General features: G+C 56.5%; 4 protein-coding genes across 9 annotated transcripts; all 4 read left to right on the top strand.

The window, feature by feature from the left end:
* Positions 1-681: 681 nt before the first annotated feature.
* On the top strand, positions 682-1,482 carry S100A3 (S100 calcium binding protein A3). The gene is made up of 2 exons (XM_044266165.1): positions 682-822; positions 1,228-1,482. The coding sequence occupies exons 1-2, from the start codon at positions 682-684 to the stop codon at positions 1,390-1,392; spliced, it is 306 nt and encodes a 101-aa protein (XP_044122100.1). The 3' UTR covers positions 1,393-1,482.
* A 1,973-nt stretch (positions 1,483-3,455) lies between these two features.
* On the top strand, positions 3,456-5,577 carry LOC122918011 (protein S100-A4). The gene is made up of 3 exons (XM_044266164.1): positions 3,456-3,510; positions 4,398-4,553; positions 5,294-5,577. Exons 2-3 carry the CDS (start codon positions 4,413-4,415, stop codon positions 5,456-5,458), a joined length of 306 nt encoding a protein of 101 aa, XP_044122099.1. The 5' UTR covers positions 3,456-3,510; positions 4,398-4,412; the 3' UTR covers positions 5,459-5,577.
* Positions 5,578-5,856: 279 nt separating this feature from the next.
* S100A5 (S100 calcium binding protein A5) lies at positions 5,857-10,638 on the top strand. 6 transcript variants are annotated; one of them, XM_044266160.1, is made up of 3 exons: positions 5,857-5,965; positions 8,603-8,749; positions 10,357-10,638. In XM_044266160.1, the coding sequence occupies exons 2-3, from the start codon at positions 8,612-8,614 to the stop codon at positions 10,498-10,500; spliced, it is 282 nt and encodes a 93-aa protein (XP_044122095.1). In that variant the 5' UTR covers positions 5,857-5,965; positions 8,603-8,611; the 3' UTR covers positions 10,501-10,638. The 6 variants fall into 6 exon arrangements, with proteins under 6 accessions (XP_044122095.1, XP_044122096.1, XP_044122098.1 ...); XM_044266161.1 differs by lacking the exon at positions 5,857-5,965 and adding an exon at positions 7,512-7,530; XM_044266163.1 differs by lacking the exon at positions 5,857-5,965 and adding an exon at positions 8,079-8,312.
* A 931-nt stretch (positions 10,639-11,569) lies between these two features.
* S100A6 (S100 calcium binding protein A6) lies at positions 11,570-12,662 on the top strand. Its single transcript, XM_044266156.1, has 3 exons — positions 11,570-11,641; positions 11,982-12,147; positions 12,426-12,662. Exons 2-3 carry the CDS (start codon positions 12,010-12,012, stop codon positions 12,558-12,560), a joined length of 273 nt encoding a protein of 90 aa, XP_044122091.1. The 5' UTR covers positions 11,570-11,641; positions 11,982-12,009; the 3' UTR covers positions 12,561-12,662.
* Positions 12,663-22,712: the final 10,050 nt, after the last annotated feature.

Here is a 22,712-nt window from a genome sequence, read left to right as displayed (position 1 = left end):
ACAGCTTCAGGTGGGGCAGATCACTGCCCCGCGAACCTCTGAGCTGGCTCCCTCTGTGGACTGCCGGTTTGGGTCCCTGAGCAGGCCTGAGAGGTGGAATGAAGCCCAGTTTACAGGTAGGGCCCCTGCACCCCAGTGTCAGGGGCTCATCTGCGGTTGTGTGGCTGGCCTGATGCACGGGGGTCCCAGGCAGAGTTCAGGGGAGCAGGGATGAGTGAGGGTGGTGAGGTGCTGGGGTTGCTCTCAGACCTGACCCCTCCCCGAGAAGCCCAGCTGCTCCAAGGGCCTGAGGAGGGGGGGCTGGGGCAAGTATCTCCTTGGGCAATTTCCTGCGGGTCTGGAGGCTTTATCTCCTGGTGGGGCACCGTGGGCCTGAGCCCTTCCTGGGTGTCAGGGCCGAGAGAAGGGAGACAGCCAGGGAGTCCTCAAGGATCCCCAGTGTGGGGGTGCATTTGGGGGGTGGGATGCTCTCTGAGGAGTTTGCCCTGATGGTAGGGAAAGAAGACTTCTGTCCAGGAAAATGACATTGGGGTCATAGGGAGAGAAATTAGAAGAGGCTGGAGTGGTCAGGGCCGGGCTGCTCGGAGGAGGGAAGCAGCAGGAGTGTGTGGGAGCGGTCCCTGTCCTAGGCATGGCTGGGCCTCCGGCTGAGTCTCACCTCCGTGTCCTCTGACAGGGAGGATGGCCAGGCCTCTGGAACAGGCGGTGGCTGCCATCGTGTGCACCTTCCAGGAGTATTCGGGGCGCGGCGGGGACAAGCACAGGCTCTGCCAGGGGGAGCTCAAGGAGCTGCTGCAGAAGGAGCTGCCCACCTGGACCCCGGTGAGCTCCTGGGGGGGCCAGTGTGTGGGAGGCACTGCCCGGACTGCGGAGAGAGCTCTGGGGACCGTCTCGGAGCAAGTGGGGCAGGGGTGAGGCTGTGAGGAGGCGAGCGGATGCGCCAGGGGTCCCAGGGCCCCGGCTGTGAGGGGACAGAGCATGGCCACACCTGCTGCCTGGCAGGCGGTGGGAGGACGCGAGGGCGCACTGGGCGGCACCCCGCACGCAGCCAGCGGTGGGTCCTGCGAAGGGCGGTTGCGGGTGTGGACGCGGGCAGATGGCAGAGCTGGAGGCTGAGGCTCGTCCCCCAGGGCGTGGGAGGCAGGGAGGCCGGCCAGGAGGGGAAGGTGGGTTGGGCATGCACCCCTGCCTCAGCCTGCCACCTCGCCCCCCGCCCCCCGCGCGCAGACGGAGCTGCGGGAGTGTGACTACCATCAGTTCATGAGCGTCCTGGACACCAACAAGGACCAGGAGGTGGACTTCGGGGAGTTCGTGCGCGCCCTGGCCTGCCTGTGCACCTACTGCCACGACTACTTCAAGGACTGTCCCCCCGAGCCCCCCTGCCCCCAGTAGGCTCCGCTCCCACGGGCGCCTGACACGAGGCCCAGGCCGGGCTGACCCAGGGGGCTAGAGGCGGGTGGGGACCTCCCCAGGGTCCCAGCTGAAAAGCCCCAGAGCTCCGCCTCCCCCTGTGGCTGCACACGGATGAGGCCCTGACCCCGGAGGGTCCACTTCACGCCTAATAAAGAACTGGTGTCCCCAGATTGCCTCTCGACTCTTGGGCTTGTGGGGGGTGGGGGGCAGAGTCCTCACTCCTCTCCAACTTTTGTGGGGCTTTTGAGCCGGAGGGCACGAGGCTGCGGGTGAGTCAGCCTAGTGGAAGCACGGAGGGGGGTCCTTCTGAGGACAAGGTCCAGGAGGCTGTGGGGTGTCTTTCTCTCTCTGAGGCCTTTGAAGCAGCAACTCCCCTGGGCCGTCAAGGAGGACGCCAGGGCAGCCCCAGATTCCCTAGGGTTGGTGCTCAGGCCTCGCTCGGCAAGGCTGTTCTGAGGAGGAGGTTGGGGAGCAGGGGTGGGGCGGACTTGTGGGCTTGGGTGTGGGAGCCCAGAGAGCAGAGCTAATAGGATTGGGGTGTTTGAGGTCTGACTAGGGTATGGCTGTTGGCCAGGGAGGGGTGCCCAAGGGAGGGGACACCTTGAGACAGACCCCATCCCTGAAACTATAACCTGCTGAGGGCCTTAGCTCCCTACTCCTGATCCTCAGTAAAGCTGAGTTCATACCCCACTCTGAGAAGGTGACCCTTCCCCATTTCATGCCATTTCTCCTCTAACTTTCCACCCCAACCTGTGTTCTTCATTTTAGTACTATCCCAACTCTAGGTACCCCATCCTGATAGCCTCCCTCTCCCCCATCCTCTGGGTACCTGCTGTCCATCCCTGAGCCCCACACTTGACTCCTACTCCCTACTCCATCACTACTGCATCCGGGACCTTTGTCCACTGATGTGCCTGGGGTGGTCCTAGCATCCCCTTTGGGTGTTGGTCTGTTCCTCTTCCAGACTCCCCTCCTGCCCTGGACCTCACTCAGCATGGCAGAGTGCCCTTGAAGTTGGGGAGAAGGGCAGCGAGAGCTTCCTGGGGTCCCCTCCTTAGTGCCTGGGCAGCCACATTTCCAGAGAATTAGGCACAAACACGCCAGCTGCAGGAGATTAGCGGGAGGGGACAAGAGCCGAAGAGGACGGCTGCCCCAGCCACTCCACAGTCTCCCTTTTATGGGATAGAAAACAGTAGCCAACAGAAGGACTGATGAAGGTCAAACGTTAATCCCGTCTTGCAGACAAGCAAGGAGGAGGATCAAGTTTATCGTTAACCAAGCACATGCAAAGGACTCGTCCAACTAACAACCGGCACTTCTGGGAATAGAAAGGAGGGAGAACGGAAAAGGGAAGCCGGCGGGTTTCGTTCCGCCCAGAGCTGACCGGGCGTTCCCGCGTGCTTGGCTTCCCTGAAGCAGGCGGCCTTCCGCCCTGAGCAAGCCGGGCATCCCCCGCTGCCCCCTTCACGTTCGTACATCGTCCTTCTCCCCAAAGACCTGTTGCCAGTAGGTGTATTTCTGAAGGCCGTATCTAAATGTGCTTGGTAACTAGTAAAATCCTCCAGGGGTTACAGGTTAAGTAACAAATTGTTCCGAGGGGCAGCAGCACAGAGCAATTTTTTTTTTCAAGATTTTATAGTATTTTATTTTTTAAGTAGGCTCCCTGCCCAACGTGGGTCTTGAACCCAGTCCCGAGATCAAGAGCAGGGCCGTGCGCACTCACCTGCCTTGTCTCCCCTTTTCTGGCTGCCCAGCAGGACCACCTCCTCCTTGCCCCCCTGCCCCCCCCATACCCAGGGCACAGACTTCCTCTGGCTCCTGAAAATTCAGGTTGAGCTGAGCCCACAGTGCAGTGCCCACCCCATGGAGACCCCGGGCTGTGTGGGTCTCCCATTGTGCAATGTGCCTACCCAGGGCAGGAAGCTGGGTTCCCAGCCGGGCTGGTGGAGGGGCCCACCGGAGGACGGTCTCTCACTCTTCCCCAACCCCTGCTATGGGCAGGGCCTGGCCAGGGTATAAATAGGACAGACCGCTGGGTTTTCCCCACGCTTCTCTCCTCACACCCTCCCTCCTCATCTCTTCTTCCCTCCTGGCCTGGTAAGTCGTGGTCTCCTGACTGGCACACAAGGGTGTCAGGGTGAGGCTGGGGTCAGGCTCCGGGCAGAGGAAGGAGTGGCTGGTGGGGGCCAGATATGCTCACGGGGTCCAGCGTGAGATTTGATGTGGAGGCCCTGGAGTGGGGCGTGTGTGTGTGAGTGAGTGAGTGAGTGTGTGTGTGCGTGCGTGAGCATACACACGCCTGGCTGCCTGTGTGTGCAGGAGAAAAACCCACGAACAGGACGTGTGCAGGGCCTGGATTCGACCTAGCTGGTGGCATTGGGATGCTGGGCTCTGCACGTGCTGTTGCTGGAGTGTGTGTTGGTGTGTGTGTGACCTGTGGGTCTGCACATCGGCTGCTGTTTGCTGGGCTGCAAGGGCCTGTGGGTGCACACTCGGGTGTGGGAAGCAAACTGAAGTCAACTGGACTTTTGTCTGCTTGTGTCCTGTGGGCGTCTGCTCTGCACCCTGCAGGGAGCTGGCCGCACCCGCCCTGCATCCCTGCCTCTGCCACCTCACCCGGCCCCTCCCTACTCCAGGGCTGGGCCGCTGGTTTTTTCCGCTGTGGGCCCCTGGGCAGGCCTCCAGCAGCCCCGGGAGGGGGAGAAAGGGGCAGGGTGTGGCCGCTGTGGTCGTGGGAGTACTGGGGGAGGGGGAGGCCCCGCCTGAGTGAGGCTGCCCGCAATCCAGAGCCTGGGCCAGGCCAGGCCAGCCCGGACAGCGGCCTGAAGCACACACCTCCCGCTAGGAGCCGCCTCCCACCTTTCTGGGTCCCCCTCTGGTGGGAGCAGAATCTCATCAAGTGGCCCCTGGGGGCTGGGAGTGGGGTGGAACATTCTGAGGGTGGGGCTGGGGAAGACAAGGTTGTCTCCGGGACCCATCCTCAGATCCTGAGTGCCACCATGGCGTGCCCCCTGGAGCAGGCTCTGGATGTGATGGTGTCCACCTTCCACAAGTACTCGGGCAAGGAGGGTGACAAGTTCAAGCTCAACAGGTCAGAGCTAAAGGAGCTGCTGACCCGGGAGCTGCCCAGCTTCTTGGGGGTGAGTGGCTACTGCCTGGGAGTATGCCCCTGTGTGCTCCCCTCTCCACGGGGAAGGGGCAGGGCCTGGTGGGGCACCAGCCTGTGGGCAGAGCCGTAGCTACCGTCCCTGGGATGCTTCTGTCCCTGGGATGGGGACGTCCGAGCAGAGGGCCTGGTTCGGAACACAGTGGGCACCTGCCACTCACTTCCGGGAGCCCAGCAGGAGGAGGGCTGGGACCCACGGGTAGGGTGCAGGCCAGACCCCGCCACGGGCTTTGCACAACTTAACTAAAGGGGAACAGACATTCAGAGCGGCTAAGCAACTTCCAAGGTCGTGAAAGTGCAAAGCTGAGATCCACAAACAGGGACATTTGCCATCAGTCCGGCAACGGATAATTTTGGAGTCTTTGTGGGTGTGAAGTCACAGTCGAGGAGACACGTGTCCACGCCCCTGAGCATTCCCAGTGCCCCATTATACCAGACTCTGTGCAGTATGCGTGTTACCTTCGTGACCACTGTCTAGCCGCATTCTTGGAACAACCTTGGGGGGCGACGTGGTGGTCCCTTCTCCAACTGCGTGCACGTCCCCTTGGGGTGAACTTCTGTGGACCCCGCTTAGCCCCTGAGAGCAGGGGTTCCAAAGCGGGGCCCCCAGGGCGAGGCTGTGCCTTCCTGAGCTCCCGTCTGGAGATGGGAAACGGCTCTAGTCTTTGCTGCATGCCAGAACGTGTGCTTCTGCTTGTTGCCTCTTCCCTGCAGAAGAAGACGGATGAGGCCGCCTTCCAGAAGCTCATGAGCAACCTGGACAGCAACAAGGACAACGAGGTGGACTTCCAGGAGTACTGCGTCTTCCTGTCCTGCGTCGCCATGATGTGCAATGAGTTCTTCGAAGGGTTCCCCGATAAGCAGCCCCGGAAGAAGTGAAGGCTCCCCTGGGGGTGGGGGTACCCTACCTGTTGGCAGAGGGCACCGGGCCTCACCCCAGCCCCGCCAGATGTGTGCACGATGTGACCAAGTTCAATAAAGAGTCTTAGAAGCTTTAAGGTTGATAGTCTGAGAGGCTCTGGGGCTGTGGTGAGGGCTGAGGGACGGGTCCCGGTGGGCCCCACAGGCGGTGGACAGCGGTTCCGTGGCGAGCAGACTAGCCGGGGGGGGCAGGGGTGAGTGGAAGACTGTGTGTGCGCATGATGGAGCTGGCTGATGGCGCCCAGGGCAGGGCAAAGAACCCCCAAAGGCTTGGAGCGCGCCGGCTGTGGGGTCTTGGCCAGCCGACTGGCCCCTCCCACCTCAGCCTCTGGAGAGACCGAAGGTCACATCTGCTCTTGGCTGGGGCCTGGAATGGAGTTTGGGCGCCCTGGGGCAAGGAGCTGAATCACGAGGGCGCTGCCCTGTGGGCCCCTTCCAGCGCCCTAGTTTCCAGCCCAGGGATGGGTGAGTCCCTCCTGTCCGTGGTTAGGCCAGGGAGGCCGGGTGGAAGGAGATCACCCCGTTGCAGCAGCCTGAGAATGTCACCAGCGAGGCTGGGAGGAGGGCTGTTAGCAGTTAGGGTCATGGTCCTTCAGAGAGGGACAAAAGGACCTCAAAGGGGAGAGCGGAGGATGGTAGCTGGGGTGGGAGGGAGGGAAGTGGTGGGAGGTGGCCCTAATTTTGGAGATGAAATTCCAGACACGAGATCTGATCAATGGAACTGAGATTTTTCTTCCCCCAGAAAACACTAGGCCTGATGTCGTGTCTCTTCAGATTACAGGCTGATGGGTGATGGACGCTGTCCTACAGGCCGGGCCTGGGGTTGTGGGGCCTTTAAGAAGAAGGCAGTGAGGGTGATGGCCAGCAGCAGGGGGTTTTGGTCCCCTTGACCTTGCAAGCTTTCCCTTCTCATTACAGCCTGTTTTTCTCTCCAGCGTCAGAGCAGTGGGGCAGGTGACTCAGATGTTCCCCCGAGTGTGACTGCAGAGGCCTGGCTAGGATTTTGGTCCAGGAAAAAGCCTGCCTCCTCCCCTTCTGCCAGGGCCCTGGCCGCCCATCTTCTAAGGGAGTGCCCTCCCCCGGGGATGTTCCTGCATCACTCTGCCTCAGAAACTCCCGTTGCTCAGCGACCAGTCCCTGCTGCCTCTCGCTCTCTCTCTCTCTCTCTCCTCGCCAGCCCAGGTCAGGGCGGGGCGGGGCAGAGGGGGCGCAGGGCGGAGGGTCCAGGCCTGGTGGGGATGCTGTGGCCACAGGTGCCGTCTGACTCAGCTCCGTTCTCACACTTGAACCGTTTGGTGGTAGAAGTGTTTCTCCTCTGATTCAGGCCGCTCTCCCCGCCCCTGCTCCATTCCATCCTGCACCCTGAGCCTGCTTCCCTGTCACCTGGGCCTACCCTTCCTGGACCCCTTCCATGTCGCTGATTCCCAGGCCTCTGTTCCACGTCTCTGACAACTCTTTCCCATGAAGATGAGCGAGGCATCTTAGGCTTCGACTCCATGCTTGCTAATGACCTTGACCTTGACTTCCATGCCCTCAGCAGGGAACATCTTCCCTCCTGGATTCCCATCTCAAGTTGTGTTTGCTCTGTTCCTGGTGTGGACAGGAGGCGCAGTGTGGAGAGTGGCCTAGGGACACTTTGCCACCCCATTGTGAGGAGGTGCCCTGTGTTTGGCCACGTTTCCCTCCTTTTCCCAGGGCTCCTGGTTTCTCTTCCACCCCTGTTGTCCCATCAGATTGAGTGCTGGGTTTGGGCTGGGAAAATAAAGCTTCTGGAACTGAAGATGTGTGTGCCTCAGTGAGCTCAACATGCCCCCTTCCCCTCTGTTGGGAAACAAGGAAGGCAAGACTGGCAGAGGGGTTTCTCCCCAGCCCTGTCCCAGGAGGCTCTGACCTGGGCTTTCTCAGGTCCCTCTCCTCATTGGCTCTCCCTCCTCTGGTTTCCTGGGGACCAGAGCAAGGGAACAAAGGCAGGGAGTGGTGGGAGGGAGACTTGTTTGTGCTGCGTGGGCTGTCTGCTGGCGCCTTCCCTGGTGAGTCCTTCCTACTCACTTCCTGCTCATCTGTGCGGTGGGCAAGTGGGGTGGTGAGGCCAGACCACGACAGCCTTGGGGACCACCACCGAGGAAGGCCTGGCATGCTGGGCAGACATGGGCTCAGGAAGGAGGGCGGAGTGTGGAGCAGGGCTTATCGGAGTTTCCCGGGAAGGGGCTCTGGGTATGCAGTTGCAGGCAGAAGGGCTGGGGTGCTGTCCCTGACGCCCAGAGGCCCTCCCCTCCCCTGTGCTCATGGCTGAATCTTCTGGAGTGTGAGGGGGCATGATGCTGAGGTTTTGGGGTGGCGAGAGGTGAATGACAGATCCAGCTCAAGAATCACTAGGTGGGCTTTGGGAGAAGGTGAAAGCCAGCTGCTGCTTCCTTCATGCTCTGGACTCTACACAGATTGACCTGGAGCCCCCAGGTTTCTTGGGTGTTGTCCCCCTCCTAAGTCATGGGAGCGGCCTCTTCCTTGGGTAGGTGTGGCCGCGCTAAAGGACCTGGAGGGTCACGTTCACACCCAGCCTCTGGATCCTGCCCTCAGAGGCATCCTGGAGATAGGCCCTCCCCTCCTAGTGCCGGTTCTGTGCAGGTCTGTGGGCCAGACTGAGACCAGCGGGACAGGTCCAGCAAACTCTGCCCTGTTTCCTGCTGAGATCTTAGCTCCCAGGTCCAGCTCCAGCGCCCCTCTGAAGCCTGGACTGTCTTTGCCTTGTCCTCTACCTCCATAATGGGACACTCCCCACGCTCCGGTGATTCAGGCGCCCGGGCACAGGAAGGTGACTGGGGCGAGACAGCCTCTGGGGAGTGACTGCCCGAGGTCAGTGGGCCAGGGGACCTCTCTTGGTTCCTTCGTCTGCCACCATTTCATCTCGCGGGGAGGTCATCTGCCCCTAGAGCCCTTTTCCAGCATCTCCTAAGCAGGGGCGTGTGTCGGCTCCTGTGGGGGCTGGAGGGGCTCGTGGCTCTGGCTATTCCTTGTTTGCCTTGGGCTGGACTAGCGATGGGGGGAAGCAGCAGGTCTGGCTTCCCGGGGATGGTGATCCTTCCCTCCCCCTTCACCCTCCAGAGCTCACTGATGGAGACACCTCTTGAGAAGGCCCTGACCACTATGGTCACCACTTTCCATAAATATTCGGGGAGAGAAGGCAGCAAACTGACCCTGAGCAGGAGGGAACTAAAGGAGCTGATCAGGAAGGAGCTGTGTCTTGGAGAGGTAGGTGACTCTTGCCCCAGCCCAAGCCCGAGTTCTCCCTGCGCACGTCACGGGGGAGGAAGAGAACAGAGGAAGCACCACACCGCTGTGGGGGCGCCCCTTCTGTGAGGTAGGACGCCCCAGCTTTGCATCTGTAGAGCACCAGCAGAGGGGACACGCACCAGTGCTCTGCTCTCCCAGTGCTCAGCCTGGAGTAGGGTGACCAATGGGACTGGCAGAGACTAAGGAAGAAGGTGGGCATCTTGGGCCAACAGGTGCACGGCCTCCGTGATGGGAGGTCGGTGGGTCTCCCTGGGAAGGAGGCAGGCGGCGTCCAGAGGGTGAATTCCAGCCCGCGCGAAGGCCTAGAGGTCGGGGAGCCTTGTGTGTTGAGGCCGGGCGCACGGAGCCATCAAAGAGCCTGTGTGAGGAATCGTGGGGGACAAGGCCCCAGGGCGCCCGGCTCGAGCTGCGTGAGGCTCGAGGGCCGGGCCTCCGCCTGTGGGCCCCGTACAACCAGGGCTCTCAGCTGGCACCGACGCGGGAACAGAAAGTGTCCTGCTCGTTTGGGAACACAAGGATGGAAGGAGACAGACTGCTTCTCGCCAGACGGAGAAGGGGGAGGTGGCTGACCGAGGGGAAAGCCTATGCGGAAATGATACTGTTTTTACAGCTCGAAACAACAGAGGCTCAGAAACATTATCTAACTGGTCCAAAGACACCCAGCTAGTAAGAGGTCGAGTCCTTCCTTCTTCCTTGAAAATCTAGTCCTGGGGCCTCTCCAGTCACATTGTGAACCCTGGTGGGCCTCCCTTGGGCAGGAGCAGGTGTGGGTTTCACGAAGCTTGGCCTCCGGCTTTCCCGCCAGGCTCTCTGCATCCTGAAGTTAATGAGGGCAAAAGGAGGGGTGGCGGGTCCCCAGGGGTTAATTACAGAGCACAGAGGGCCTGGGGAATGCTGGGGCAAGGACCATGTCACAGAGAAGCTGTTTCCATCTCCATTTGTCCTGACGTGTGTCTCCTGTGGAAAAGTGGGAACTGAGGGCAGTGAAGAGGGGAGGGCAGAACTCTTCTGTGTTTTCTTCCTGTCTCACCCGAGGGCCATGTTTCATCCTCTCTGTGGCGCTGGTCTGGGAGAGCAGGGGAGAGCAGGGGACAGACAGAACATGGCTGGGCCCCGGCCTCATCTCCACACAGCTGAGCGGCAAGCTGTCCCAGAAGGGAAGGCCGCGGTGGCTTCTGGGCTCTGACACGTGGCTTTCGTGGCATGCTGTCTGGGTCAGGTCTCAGCTACCCTCTGCAGGGACAGAAGACTCAGTTCCACACAGTCTCCAAGGCATTTCTGTTTTGGACGCTGTATAACGTCCAGACCACTATTTCCCTGGATGGTGGGACGTGCTGTGGAAAGGGGCGGTTGGGCCGGCTTTCCTAGGGACAATTGCTTGGATTCAAGGTGTGTCACCGCGTGGCGCCAGGCCCGGTGCTGGCTGTGCGCTGGGGGCTGAGACCGTCCGTGTTGGGGACCCAGCTGAGAGTCACCCTGAGGCTGTCTTCCCGGGTTGTGCGTGGCGCCGTGCGGTGGTGATGCAGGGCTATTTGGGGTGGCTGACCTGTCCCTTTCCCTTGAAGAAGATGAAGGAGACCAGCATTGATGACCTGATGAAGAGCTTGGACAAGAACAGTGACCAGGAAATCGACTTCAAGGAGTACTCGGTGTTCCTCACCACACTGTGCATGGCCTACAACGACTTCTTCCTGGAGGATAGGAAATGACCAGGGCTCAGCCCCTCCCCCTGGTCTCCGCAGCCCCTCTCACAGCTCCCCTCTGGCCACTTGCCCTCGTCTCCCTTCTGGATGGACCCTGCTTCTGCCTTCCCTTCCAGCAGGGCAAATAAAGATTTTCCATTCCTGGCTGGTTTTGAAGATGTCTTGTCCCCCTTGCCTAGGGGTGGGGGGGGGGCAAGGAAGAACGCCTCCTCGAGTGGGCGGAGGGCCTCCGGGATTTAGGGTCCTGGGCGTCCTCCCTTCCTCGGTGTGGATGTCACTGAACTTCCTGGGCTTAGTTTTGCCCTTCCGGAAAATGGGGAAGTTGGGCCCGGCTTTCCCCTGCAGAGAAAGCTAAGAGGAAGCGCTTTGACAGGGCAGAGGAGGTGCGCGCGCTGGGGGAGGCTCCGAGGGCGGCGGTGGACAAGCCAGTCTGAGGCCACGGGAGGCCTCCTAGCCAGCCTCCTTTCCCCACTTCCCCCGGGCGGGGGGCTAGCCCGCCCCGCCCCACCCCAGTCCTCTGTGGGGTCCGGGCGGAGGGTACAGAGCTCGGGAGGGCGCTATTCCAGGCTGGGGTGTGGGGCGTGGGAGGGGGCGAGCGGGGGAGGCACGGGCTGCGCCGGGGAGGGAGGGTTGTGAGTTGTGAGGGTGGTGGTGGGAATTGGTTTTGGCTGAGGGGTGGGTGTTCCAGATGTCCCTGAAATCCCAGGTTGCAGACCACTGGCCGCTCCCCCTCCATCGGGGGTTGTCCCCAAACACCCTCTAGGGAGCCCCCCCGCCCCCGCCGTGGGCCGGGAGCTCGGTGTCCCTGGCTGGCAACGGTCGCCCCTGGGATCCCCGTTCCGTGCCGGGAACCGGAACAGCCCGAGGCCGGCGGCGCGGAGGGCTGGGGCCCGGGTGTGGTGCCGGCGCCCTGCGGGCCTGGACGGGGCGGGCCTGAGGGCGGCGCGGAGGGCGCGGTGGGGCTGGCCAGGGGTGGGGGGGGAAGTTGGCCTCGGGCGGCGGCGGCGGGGGGGGGGGGTTCGGGGCGGGGTTGGGGGGGCCTGGCGGGGGGGGGGGGGCTCTGACTCGCCCGGCCTCCGCCCCGCGGCCGCTAAAAGGCGCGCTGGCCGCCGCCCCGCGGGTCCGCGGACGCTCTCCCGGCCGTGCGGTGAGTCCTCGCGGGGCCGCCCGCGCTGGGGTGAATCGGCCCCCGGGCGGCAGGTGGCTCCCCCGAGTGCGCCCCGGGCTGCGGGAGGGTGTGTCCCGGGTGTGCGGTCCCCCTCCTCCTCCCCGACCTCTGGAGCCCCCGTGGCTGGCTCTCGGCCGTGGTCCGGCTGCTGCTTGTCCACCTCTCTCCTCTGGGCCTTCGGGTCTGCCTCCCTCCCGCCAAGCCCCGAGCCGACTCCCGCTGGTGACACCGGTGCGCTGCGGCTGGGGACAGAGCTCTCGGGGAATGTGAATGTGGGCGGGTGGGGCCCTTCGGCACTGACCAGCCTTTCCGCCCCCAGCTCTGAGCCCAGCGCCCAGCGCCCAGCCATGGCGTGCCCCCTGGACCAGGCCATTGGCCTCCTCGTGGCCATCTTCCATAAGTACTCGGGCAGGGAAGGCGACAAGAGCACTCTGAGCAAGAAGGAGCTGAAGGAGCTGATCCAGAACGAGCTCACCATCGGCGCGGTGAGTAAGGCCGCTCCCCGGGCCCTTCGGAAGCAGGGTGAGGAGAGGGAGGGGCCAGGTGCATCTGACGCTCAGTTACCCATATTCTGGGGCCCGAGCCCACACAGCTTACTGGGACCATGGGTCAGTTCCCAGCGGTTAGTGGAGCAATAAAGCCAATGTCTTTGAGGAGGAGAGAGCAGGGTCCCCTGTCTGAGGGAGGGCTGCCTGGAGGGAGCAGGGGAGAGAATCGGAGGTTCTCATCACATTGAGTCTGGATTTCCCTTCTGACACGTTAGAAGCTGCAGGATGCTGACATTGCAAAGCTCATGGAGGACCTGGACCGGAACAAGGACCAGGTGGTGAACTTCCAGGAATATGTCACCTTTCTGGGGGCCTTGGCTTTGATCTACAATGACGCCCTCAAGGGCTGAAAACCTATCGGGAGGTGGAGACACCCTCGAGCCGGCCTGCCTAAGTCAAATACTCAAATACTGTGGTGGGTAATTGTTCAATAAATACCTTTTTTTGGTCAAGTTTGCCTCCGTGTCCTGGCTTCCTAGTGATTTCTGTTCCCTCCTCTTACTGGTGCTGTGCCAGCCATCAGAGTTTGCTCATGGTCAATTCTGGGAGTGACAGGGCAGTGCCCCACCACACCTGGGGCCACCCTGACTGCTGCTAGCCTGTAAGGTGACTGCAGGCGAATTAGAAAAGGGTCTCGCCCTGGACGAAGGCTTCTTAAGGAAGGCTCACGTGGTTCCCAGGAAAGAGGGCTCTGGAATTTGGGTGGGGAAGGAAATGGTGCCCAAGCCAGGCTGTGATGGGTCCAGAGTGGGGCAGAGATAGTCCTGGTGATGTAATTTTTGAATGTTGTTGAGGATGGTGAAGGCTGGAGCCAACGGCCAAAAAAGAATTCCCGAGACATCTTTGTGTGTGTGTGTGTGTGTGTGTGGGTTTAAGGATTTTATTTATTTGACAGAGATCACAAGTGGGCAGAGAAGAGGGGAAAGCAGGCTCCCCGCTGAGCAGAGAGCCCTAGGGGCGGGTGTGGGTGGGTTTGATCCCAGGACCTGGAGATCACGACCTGAACAGAAGGCAGAAGCTTAGCCCTCTGAGCTACTCAGGCACCCCCCTGAGACATCTTTGGTGCAAATAGGGGGTTTTATTAAAGCACGTGGGCAGAAAGAGCTTCTGCCCCAGGATTGTGAGGAACCACTGACTGTACACCTCCGGGTTGGGGGAAGTAAAGATAAGGGAAGTTCCAGAAGGACTTCTGCAGGCTAGAGCAGGCTCTCCAGAAGCCTGGCTGTTGTCAAGCTGAGTAAGGTTTTTCCCTCTAGTCTTGACATTAAGACTAGGGAGCTTCTGGAGGAAGGTTGTACTCTGCCTGCCTCCAGTATTTTATCAACGGGTGCAGCGTGCAGGGACACAGGCTGTGAGGCATTTACTTTTATTTACATGTCTTTCTGCCTTTGCCTCCCACCTCCTTAGCAGCCTCCCAGAAGACACAGGCCTGCTGTGCTCTGGGTGTGCTGACTGAAGGGCGGGGGTGGGGGGGGCGCTTATGCGGTGAAGGGAGGGAGAGAGGGCGCATCTGGCACGCCCCAAGCCTGGCAGGACAGAGGCCACTGGCGGGCTGAGCCCACAGCAGCCGCCCATGGCCCAGTTGAAGGTGGGGGGCCTACTTTAAGAGTCTGTCTCTGTCATTTTTGTGTTGGGGGCGGTGGTCTGAGTAGCTTGCAGCTGCAGGGGTCCTAGGGGCTGGGCTAAGCACAGCTTCGAGCCTTTCAGCCTTGCGGTCAGTCCGGATCTGGCCCATCCCTGCAGCCGCCGCATGAGTCAGCCCAGTCACCCCATGGGAACCAAGCCGGGCCCTCGGCCCCCTCAGGGAGGATGACTAATGGGATTACCGTCTCAATGCATTGTTTGCGTTTGAGGTTTCAGGGTGTGGGGCAGGGGGATAAACTGGACCTAAGGGCAATGGGGCATTTGTCGCTGTTCCCCTCCAGGCCTCGTCCGGGCTGGGCACGCTCCGTCGTAGGTTCTGGGCGCCTCGGAGGGAGACCATCGGCTCCTTCTCTCTTTCCTCCCCACTTCCTGGGAGCCCCACTTTGCCGAACTGTCTTCCTTCTCCCTGGGGCTGCGAAGAGAGAACAGTCGAGGAAGCCCCCCCCCGTTGCCCCTCCTGCGCCGCGGGGAGTGGGACCCGCGCGGAGGGGGAGCGGGAGGGACGCAGGGCTGCCGCCCCCGGCTGGAGAGCCCCGTGCCAGCCCCGGCTCTCCCAGCCCCGGCGCCGCCTCCACCGCGGGCACTTCGGGGCGCAGAGCGGGCGCCCTCGTGCGGGGCCGCGAGCCGGACGCGGGCAGGAGGGCGGCGCCCGCTTCCCTGAAGCCCTGGGGAGGGTCGGTCTCGGCCCCGACCCGCAGCCCCGGCTCTCGGAGACGGGATTTGCCCGCCCGGGGAACGTCAGCGGCGGGGTCTCTGGGTTCCAGCAACCGGTCTCTACGGGGTTAGGGTTAGGGTACGGGTTAGGGTACAGGTTAGGGTTAGGGTGAGCTTAACCCTAACTCGACTTGGTCTGCGACGCACCTGCGCGAGCCGGTCCGGGGAGGGACGGCGGTTTGCAGAGACGATTAGGGTTTGAGCCCCTTCCCCTCTTCCAGGGACCCAAAGACCTTGGTGCCAAGAGGGAGCAGGAGCTGTCCCGGAGGGCGAGGGCGGAGCGGCTCTGGCAGGCTCAGCCCCACGTTTCTGGGGAGCCGCGGAGGCTGAGGTGAACCCACACACGTGCGCAGTCCACCTGCTGCACAAAGACGTCCGTCCTTCAGCTTCTGCTTCCCCACAGCAGTGGAAGGGGACGGGAACATGGATTAAAAAAATAAGATAATAAAACAAATCCCAAATAGAAAGCAAATCTTTCCGTTTGCTTTGAGACTATGATTTTTTTTTTAAAGATTTTTATTTTAAGTAATCTCTTCACCAATGTGGGTCTTGAACTCACAATCCCGAGGCCGAGAGTCCAGGCTCTACTGACTGAGCCAGCCGCGTGGCCCCAGAGTATGATTTTAAAGGTTTTTTTTTTGTGGTGGTGGTGGTGGTAGGCAGCATTTCCTTTGGGATCTGGGGGTGGGGGGGTGTGCGGTGGTGCACGGGCTGTTCGTTTTTCGGGTATTTGACTCCAGTTGATGGAAAGTTGAAGTGAACCCTTTGAACTCCCGTGATGGAGCAGGGGTCGGTCGTAGAGGAGAGTGAGAGGTTCAGATGCAGGGGCTCATTCGCTCTCTGTCTCTCCACTGAGGTGCACCTGCGGACGAGAGGAAGTGGCCATGTGACCCCATTGCCCCAGGTGAGGCTCTTGTCCCCCTCACCGTGCGGACTGACAGTGACCCTTCAGCGGGGGGCCCTGAGGCCTGAAGCTGAGCAGCAGGGCCGCTGCCGATTTCCGTGAGCCCATGGAGGGGCTGCAGAAGGGGTAGGACCGAGTCCCAGGCTGCAGCTCTCTATTCCCTGCCCAGCAAATTGGAAATTATTAAGAATAACACCACATTACGTTTGTGTAGCACTTTTATTTTTACAAGACACTTTTTTTTCTTTTTAAGATATTATTTACTTACTTGACAGACAGAGATCACAGGTAGGCAGAGAGGCAGGCAGAGAGAGAGGAGGAAGCAGGCTCCCCGCTGAGCAGAGAGCCCGATGCGGGACCCTGAGATCATGACCTGAGCCGAAGGCAGAGGCTTTAACCCACTGAGCCACCCAGGTGCCCCCTTTACAAGACACTTTCGCGTCCATTGCCTTTTGTGACACTCAGAAGATCTGCACTGGTATTCTTAGCCCCATTTAATGAGTGAAAAGGCGGAGTTCCGGAGTTCGGAGGAGGCGAGGGCCTCTGCTTGGGCACATGGTCAGAGCTGGGCCCTCCCTTGCCAGTTCACTAGTGTGCATTTTTTTAAAGTTTTCTTTATGTCAGTAATCTCTGCATCCCACATGGGGCTCAAACTCACAAGGGAGGTCAAGCGTTGCCTGCTCTAATGACTGATCCTGCCAGGCGTCCTAGTGTGCATCTGATCATGACATAGCTGGCCATTTCTTCATCTTTTTTTTCCGATATGTCTTAATTACTTATTACTTAATTACATTATGACGATTACATATTGTCATATGAAAGGATTTGCGGAACACATCTAAGATATAAGAATCATGGCATAAGAACCTTGAGTTTAAGAAATGAATGTCACCTTTGCCTCTCAACTCCCTGGACGGACTCCCCCATCCCACCTCCTTCCCTCCAAGTGGAGCCACTGCCCCGTCATTGTGTGTATCATTTCTTCTTTCTTCAATAGTTTTTACTACTAATATCTTCATCTCTAAACAATATGTGTTTTTGCATTACGGTTGGCTTTGTATAGATGGAATAATACCATGTATTTTATACGGCGTGATGAAGGAGTCAAATCTAATTGTTTTCCACGTAGGTAAATGTTCCAGAAAAATGAATTAAAGATTCCATCCTTTCTCCGTCACTCTGTAACCCCAGTTACGCGGTGCATGTAGTATGGATTTGCTTCTTGTTTCTGGTCCATCGACTGGTCTACTTTCCTGTCGGTACCATCCTACGTTTAGACATTAAAAAATATTTTGATAATAATCCTTGATATGTGGTACAGCAAACCTCTCAGCTCGCTCTTCATTTTCTTGGCTATTCTTGGCCCTCCATTTTATTTACTTATTTATTATTTGGGGATTGTATTCCTTTGTCTTTATTTTCCCAAAGGAAACAGTCCTCAATCTTCTAGTCCATTAAAAACCTCCCATGTGCAATTGTGTCTTCCTTGCACAGGACGCAAATGTCCTCACATTGCTCAAGTCACTGGGCAGAGTTCAGGAGCATGCAGTGCCACGGGTCCCTCTCTCTTGCACGTGGGTACATAACAGGTTTGGTTTCCAACCCGCTGCAGGCTCTGGTGTTTCTCTGCCCTCGACTTTAAAATATATGCTTTAGAGTGAGCTTGTTGAGCTTGTTAATGCCACAGAATTTGGGATTTTGGGGTTTTGTTTGACATTGCACGGATTCTGTGGACCATGTGGAGAATATTGAATTTTCCAATCCACGAATATGAGAAGGTTTACCTCCCTGTTTATTTAGATCTTTAATGTCTTTGAATAGCTGTTGTTCTCACCCACAGGCACTGACTTGTACAGTTTTACTGACATTGTTGCAAATGGCATGTTCAAAAATTTTTTTCTGTTATTGGTATAGAAATGTAATTAAGTTTTAAAATACTGAAACATTTCTGGGATGCCTGGGTGGCTCAGTGGGTTAAAGCCTCTGCCTTCGGCTCGGGTCATGATCCCAGAGTCCTGGGATCGAGTCCCGCATCAGGCTCTCTGCTCAACGGAGAGCCTGCTTTCTCCTCTCTCTTTTTTTTTTTTTTATTTATTTGACAGAGAGAGAGAAATCACAAGTAGGCAGAGAGGCAGGCAGAGAGGGAGGAGGAAGCAGGATCCCTGCTGAGCAGAGACCCCCGATGCAGGACTCGATCCCAGGACCCTGAGATCATGACCTGAGCCGAAGGCAGAGGCTTTAACCCTCTGAGCCACCCAGGCGCCCCTCTCCTCTCTCTTTGCCTGCCTCTCTGCCTCCTTGTGATTTCTGTCTGTCAAATAATAAATAAATAGATCTTTAAAAAAAATAAAATACTGAAACATTTCCTATTTCATATAAAACATAACAAAATGTACCAATTATCCATTTTTTGAGGGGGAGGGGCAGAGGGAGAGGAAGGGAGAGAATCGTAAGCAGTCTCCATGCCCAGTGTGGAGGCTGACTCTGGACTTAATCCCCTAACGTGAGATCCTGACCTGAGCTGTAATCAGGAATTGGAGGCTTAACCGACTGAGCCACCCAGGTGCCCCCTCATCTTAACCATTTTTTAAAAAGATGTATATATTTATTTGAGAGAGAGAGAGAGAGAGATCGAATGGGGGGGGCAGGGGCAGAGGGAGAGAGTCTTCAAGCAGATTCCCCACGGAGCACGGACCCCTATGTTGGGCTTGATCTCCTGAACCCAAGATCATGAGCTGAGCCGAAACTAAGAGTCGAAGGCCTAACTGACTGAGCCAAGACAAGCCCTACCTTTGGTATTTCAAGTGTACAGTTTCGTACATTAAGTATGTTCACATTGTTGGACGACGGGTCTCCAGACGGCTCTCATCTTGCGGAAGTGTAATCCTACATCCCTCAGACAAGAGCTCTCCATTTTGTACCCTCACCTGGTCCCCGGGAACCAGCAAGCTACTTTCTGTTTCTGTGAGTTTGCCTGCTTCGGGTGTTTCATGCATGGGAAGCCATACAGTATTGGGTTTCTTGGTGACTGGCTTATTTCACTTAACGTCCTGTCTTCAAGGTTCATCCATATTACAGCATGTGACAGAATTTCTTTCCTTTTTGTTACTGAGTTTTGTATTGACTTTATATTCAGAAACTTTGCTCGCTGCTCAGTGGGGAGCCTGCTTCTGCCTCTCCCCCGTTGGTGCTCTCTCGTGCATGCTCTCTCCCAAATAAATAAATAAAATCTTAAAAAAAAAAAACAATTGAGAGGCACCTGGGTGGCTCAGTGGGTTAAAGCCGCTGCCTTCGGCTCAGGTCATGATCCCAGGGTCCTGGGATCGAGTCCCACATCGGGCTGTCTGCTCAGCAGGGAGCCTGCTTCCCCTCTCTCTCTCAGCCTGCTTCTCTGCCTACTTGTGATCTCTGTCAAATAAATAAATAAAATCTTAAAAAAAAAATGAGTTGAGGGGTGCTGGGTGGCTCAGTCAGTTAAGCATCCAGCTCTTGATCTTAGTGCAGGTCTTGATATCAGGGTTTTGAGTTCAAGCCCCATACTGGGCTCCATGCTGGGTGTGGAGTCTACTAAAAAAAAAAAAAATCAGGAATTGATATTTTTAAAAATGCTTTTTCTGCATATGTTAAGATGATGGCTGGTGGGACACCTGGGTGGCTCCGTTGGTTAAGCAGCCAGTTCTTGGCTTCGGCTCGGGTCCCCATCTCAGGGTCTTGGGATCCAGCCCTATGTCCTGCTCCATGCTCACTGGAGAGTCTGCCTGAGATTTTCTCTTTGCCTCTGGCCCACCCACTGCTCATGTGCTCTCTCTTCCTAAATGAATAAATAAAATCTTACAAAAAAAGATGATTGCTGAATTTTCTCTTTTATCTGTTAATGAAATGAATTATATAACTTTCTTTTCCTTTTTTAAAAAAGTTTTAAAGGGGCGCCTGGGTGGCTCAGCGGGTTAAAGCCTCTGCCTTTGGCCCAGGTCATGATCCCAGGACCCTGGGATCGAGCCCCGCGTCGGGCTCTCTGCTCAGTGCAGAGCCTGCTTCTCTCGCTCTCTCTCTCTGCCTGCCTCTCTGCTACTTGTGCTCTCTGTCAAATAAATAAAAATAAATAAAATAAAAAAATAAATAAAAATAAATAAAAATCTTTAAAAAAAAAGTTAAAAAAATTATTTATTTGAGAGAGAGATCACAAGTAGGCAGAGAGGTAGGCAGAGAGAGAGGGGGAAGGAGGGTCCCTGCTGAGCAGAGAGCCCGACGAGGGGCTTGATCCCAGGATTCTGGGATCATGACCTGAGTCCAAGGCAGAGGCCTTAACTCACTGAGCCACCCAGGCGCCCCTAAAAATGTTTTTATTTATTTATTTGACAGAGACAGACACCAGCGAGAGAGGGAACACAAGCAGGGGGAGTGGGAGAGGGAGAAGAAGGCCTCTTGCTGCACAGGGAGCCCGACGCGGGGCTTGATCCCAGGACCCTGGGATCATGACCTGAGTGGAAGGCAGATGCTCAATGCCTGAGCCACCCAGGTGCCCCATAACTTTATTTTCTATGATTAAACCAAGCTTATATTTCTGATATAAACCCAACTCGATCATGACATGTCAGTTTTTTAAAACTTTATTATCTTTTTAAAAAAGATTTTATTTATTTATTTGAGAGAGAGAGAGTGGGAGCATGAGTGGGGGAGAGGCGGAGGGAGATGGAGAAACAGGGTCCCCACTGAGTAGAGAGCCTCGATCCTAGGACCCTGAGATCATGACCTGAGCCAAAGGCAGAGGATTAACTGACGGAGCCACCCAGGTGCCCTGGTGACATGTCAGTTTTTATATATTGTTGGATTTGGTTTGCTAGTACTGTATTTCAGACTTTTATTCTTAGTACGATTGGTTTGTAATTTTCCTTTCTTGAGTTATCCTTGTCAAGTTTGGATATAAAGGCCTCAAACAATGAGTGGGGGAAAGTTTTCTTCCCCCATTTCTTTTTTTATTATAGTATTTTATTTTATTTATTCATTTGAGAGAGAGACAGAGAGAGCACAGCAAGGGGAGAGGCAGAGGCAGAGGGAGAAGCAGGCTCCATCATGAGCAGAAAGCATGAAGCGGGACTCGATCCCAGGACCCGAAGATCATGACCTGAGCTGAAGGCAGACGCCCAACCATCTGAGCCACCCACGTGCCCCTGTTTCCTTCTTTTTTTTTTTTATTTTAAAGATTTTATTTATTTATTTGACAGAGAGAGATCACAAGTAGGCAGAGAGGCAGGCAGAGAGAGAGAGAGGAGGAAGCAGGCTCTCCGCTGAGCAGAGAGCCCGATGCGGGGCTCGATCCCAGGACCCTGAGATCATGACCTGAGCCGAAGGCAGCGGCTTAACCCCCTGAGCCACCCAGGCGCCCCTGCTTCCATAATTTTGCTATTGTAAATAACATTGCTGTGAACCTCGGGATGCATGGATCCCTTTCATTTAGTGTCTTCATGTTCTTTGGGTAAATACCCAGTACTGTGATTATTAGGTCATAGGGTAGCTCTATTTTTAAACTTTTTGAGGAAACTTCATACTGTTTTCCACAGTGATTGCACCAGTTTGCCTCCCCACCAATAGCACACGAGGGTTCCTTTCTCTCCATGTCCACGTCCTCGCCAACACTTGTTGTTTTTTGTGTTTTTGGTTTTAGCCATTCTGACAGGTGTGAGGGGAACTCCCATTGTAGTTCTGGTTTGCATTTCCCTGATGCTGAGTGATGCTGAGCATGTTTTCATGTGTCTGTTGGCCATCTGGAGGTCTTCATTAGAGAAATGACTGTTTATTTCTTCTGCCTATTTTTAAATTGCATTATTTGTTTTTTGAGTGTTGAGTTGTGTAAGTTCTTTATATATTTGGATACTAACCCTTTATCAGATATGCCATTTCCAAATATCTTCTCCCACTCCATAGGTTGCCTTTTTATTCTGTGTTTTGATTTAAGTCCCCAAACCGAAGGCCGCCTGTCCTGTCCTTCAAGTGCTTTTGCTCAGGCTGATAGTAACACCCTGTGCCAAAGCCCCTTTGCTTTCAGCTCATCTGCTGAGAGTCCAGATGTGAGATGCCAGCTGCTGCCACTGTTCTCCAGCCAACCATTCTTTTCTCTCTCTTCCATCCTGAAGCTTTGTATCCAGGGATCAGACTGAGAGGAGGGTGCCGCTGCCTGTTGGCTTTCTGTTAAAGCCAGTCACTTCAGTCCAGGGACGTGTTCGTTTTCGTGTGGTGGTCTGGGCAGAGCAGGTCCCTGACATTATGTCCTGTTCACTGTGGAGCCTTGGACGCCACCGTACACTTGCAATCAGCCCGAGTGGTGGTGGGGGTGGGGTGAGGGCTCCCAGGATTCTGGTTCTGTTCTGACCAGAACTTGGACCATCCACTGCAGATCAGAGATGTGAGCACCTGGTTTAGTGGACAGTGGGTTGCCAAGCTGCGTGATGATCGGCAGGTTCTGGCTCCAGGCTATGCGGCTCTTGTCTCTGTGGCCTCCCCTCAGCCCCTGTGGTAGCCGTTGTCATAAACCCATGAGGTTAATCTACTCCTGTGGCTCCTCCGACTCCTCTTCATAACCGTCTATGCTCTTCTTAGCCTTTTGAATTCCGTACACTTTTTAGAATTAGCTTGTCAATTTCTACAAAAGTCCCCACTAGGATTTGGATAGGGATTGTACGAAACTATGGGTGACTTTTGGAAGAGATGACAGCTTCACAATAGCAGTCTTCTGGTCCATGAACATGGTGTATCTTTTATTGGCTTCCCATCCCATGTAGAGTAAACTCCAAATTTGCAAAGTCTTTCTTGGTCTGGCCTCTGCTTCCCTCGCAGACATACCCTCCCCTCCTCCCTCCCTCTCTCTCTGATCTTCATTGACATTTTTCGGGCCGTGTTCCTTCCGTCTCCTGAACTTATCCTTACTGGGGTGGCTTCCTCCTGAGTGTGCCCTGGTAGCAGCAATTTTCCAAAACAGCAGGACTCCTCCCCCAGCTGGATCCTGTTACTCAGAGGCAAGGTGACATGGTTGATGCCGGGCACGGCGATGATAGCTAACAAACTGTATTGCACACCTGCCATCTGCTCAAATGATGAAGCCTAAATCTTCCATATAAACGCACATGCAATGGTAATGATGTGAAGTGATGGGTGTGTTAGTTGGCTCAGCTGTGGTAATAATTTCACCATGTACACATGTCTCAAACCTTCAAGTTGTGCACCTTAAATACATGTCAATGAT

Source organism: Neovison vison, chromosome 10 (assembly GCF_020171115.1).
Source record: "Neovison vison isolate M4711 chromosome 10, ASM_NN_V1, whole genome shotgun sequence".
Classification (NCBI taxonomy): Eukaryota; Metazoa; Chordata; class Mammalia; order Carnivora; family Mustelidae; genus Neogale; species Neogale vison.
This window is presented reverse-complemented; position numbering and strand designations above follow the sequence as displayed.